Source organism: Propithecus coquereli, unplaced genomic scaffold, assembly GCF_000956105.1.
Source record: "Propithecus coquereli isolate 6110/MARCELLA unplaced genomic scaffold, Pcoq_1.0 Scaffold930, whole genome shotgun sequence".
In the NCBI taxonomy this organism is placed as follows: domain Eukaryota; kingdom Metazoa; phylum Chordata; class Mammalia; order Primates; family Indriidae; genus Propithecus; species Propithecus coquereli.
The window spans coordinates 38,348-40,310 of NW_012155619.1; the positions used below are offsets into that span (position 1 = coordinate 38,348).

The 1,963-nt window shown below is 53.2% G+C and overlaps 1 protein-coding gene across 1 annotated transcript in view; it reads left to right on the forward strand.

Annotated features, from left to right (window-relative positions):
* The first annotated feature begins 23 nt into the window (after nt 1–23).
* The window catches only part of LOC105826872 (zinc finger protein 37 homolog), a 67,367-nt gene continuing 65,427 nt past the window's right edge, over nt 24–1,963 (forward strand). Inside the window, 2 exon segments of the mRNA XM_012664884.1 lie at nt 24–756; nt 869–987. Of these exon segments, the coding sequence (XP_012520338.1) occupies nt 24–756; nt 869–987 (852 nt within the window).

Sequence of the window (1,963 nt, forward strand, 5' to 3'; positions counted from 1 at the left end):
CAAACACGAAGCGTTGGAGAAAGATGGCGCCGCCACAGGTCCTGCGGGGGTCGCGCGCGGTCCCGGCGCCGCAGTCGCTGCAGCTGCTCGGCGGGCGCCGGCAGGAGAAGAACCAGCCCGAGCCGCCCCCGAAGCGCGAGCCCGGGGACGAACTCCGCTCGGAGACGCCGAGCCAGCCGAGGGAGAAGGCCCGGAGCCTCCGTCGTGCTCCCAGGCAGCTGGCCGAGCTCCCTGCTGATCTGAAGATACAAGAAAGGTATGAGCTCACCTGGAAGAAGCTGAAGGTTGAAGGCTTAGACAAAGATGGGGAAAAGGAAGCAAGATTTGGATGCAACTTCAGCGTCATCGTGGCCAAGCGCGGTCTGGACGGGAGGAAGGACGCTCGGCAGGTGGACAGCAACTCCCACAGAGCTGGCTCCCAGGACGACACGCTGGACGACCTGGGCTGGAGAGACTGCGGCACAAGGGAAGCCCTCTGGGAAATTCTCCAGCGAAGAGCTGGGCAGCTTATGCATCACAAAGAGAAAGCTCAAGAATATAACGTCCTGCTGGAAACCCTGAGCAGAACCGAAGACATGCACGAGAACGTCATCGGTCCCTCCGACCCGAGCTCCAGCCAGGGCAAGGTCCTGCGCAGCGGGCACGGGGCGGGAGGAGCCGCCGCGCAGCACCAGCCAGGGCCTGGGCCGTCAGCGGAGGCAGCCACCGGGGCTGCGACGCGGAGGCTGAGTTCGAGGAAGCCCGAGGGAGTGATCTGTGAGACCTGGCCAAGTCAGCCAACCTTCCTGAGAAGGAGCCGGTGTCATTTCGGGAGGAGCTTAAGCATTTCGAAGCCAAAATTGGAAAGCACAATCGCTACCACAAGCAGCTGGAGACTTCCCACGAGAAGCCGGACCACGAGGAGAGCACGGCGACCGGGAGCACAGCGCCCGCAGCAAGGAGAACCACGCGCTGCTGGAGGGCAGGTCCAAGGAGCTGGGCTACGTGGTACAGCAGCATTTGCAGGATCTGTCCAGAAGAATGTTGAAAGTTCGGCACAATGATCTCTGAAGGCATTGGAAGGCCGGCCTGTTAGGAGGAGAGCAGTGTGAAGGCGGGCCGGGGGGTTAGGCAGCGGTATTTACGTGGACAGCCCACCGCGAAGGTGCCGGCGCTGGCCACAGATGTCCCGCCAGGAAGGACTGTTTTAAACGACTGTCCAGCAGCTGCCGAGGCCGCGTCTTGGATCCATCATCAGTCCCCTCTCTGGCGGATGGGGCTCCGTTTCCTCTCACGTGAGGTGGCGGTCACACTCCAGTGAGGACCCTGATGTCCAGGTACCTGCCAATCCTCTGCCGCAACACAGTTTGCATCACAAATCTTATACATCTGTGCCACTGGAAATATTATGTACGAAGTCCTTAAAAATAAATGCAGTATTTAAACCAATAAATAAATAAATAAATGAAACATGAAATGTTGAAGGAAATGACAGAGTAATGTGGATGACAGTTTGTTTCTTCTGAGAAGAAAAGCACATGCTTGTTATAGAACTAGAGAAATTGCAATGTTACAGACAGTCAACCATGGAAGAAAAGGATAACAGGATCTGAAAAAGAGATGGGAAAAAAACTCTTTAAATTAGAAAATACACACACACATCAAGAGAAGACATATCTGAGAACATGTTTGTGAAGCACTCAGAATCCATAGACTGGCTGATTGCTGTCTGTATCCCTATGTAGTAAGTCAGTTTACATACTAGATTAGACAGCTCTTACATAAATTCTCAAATCTCATAAAAAAATTACAGGGCATATAAAGAAGGTAGGGATTAAAGGCATATGAATGGGAACAGAAGAGATCAAACTCTCACTATTTGCTGATGACATGATATTATATCTAGAAAACCCCATGGATTCAACCAAGAGGCTCCTGGAATTGATAAATGAATTCAGTAAAGTCTCAGGATATAAAATCAATA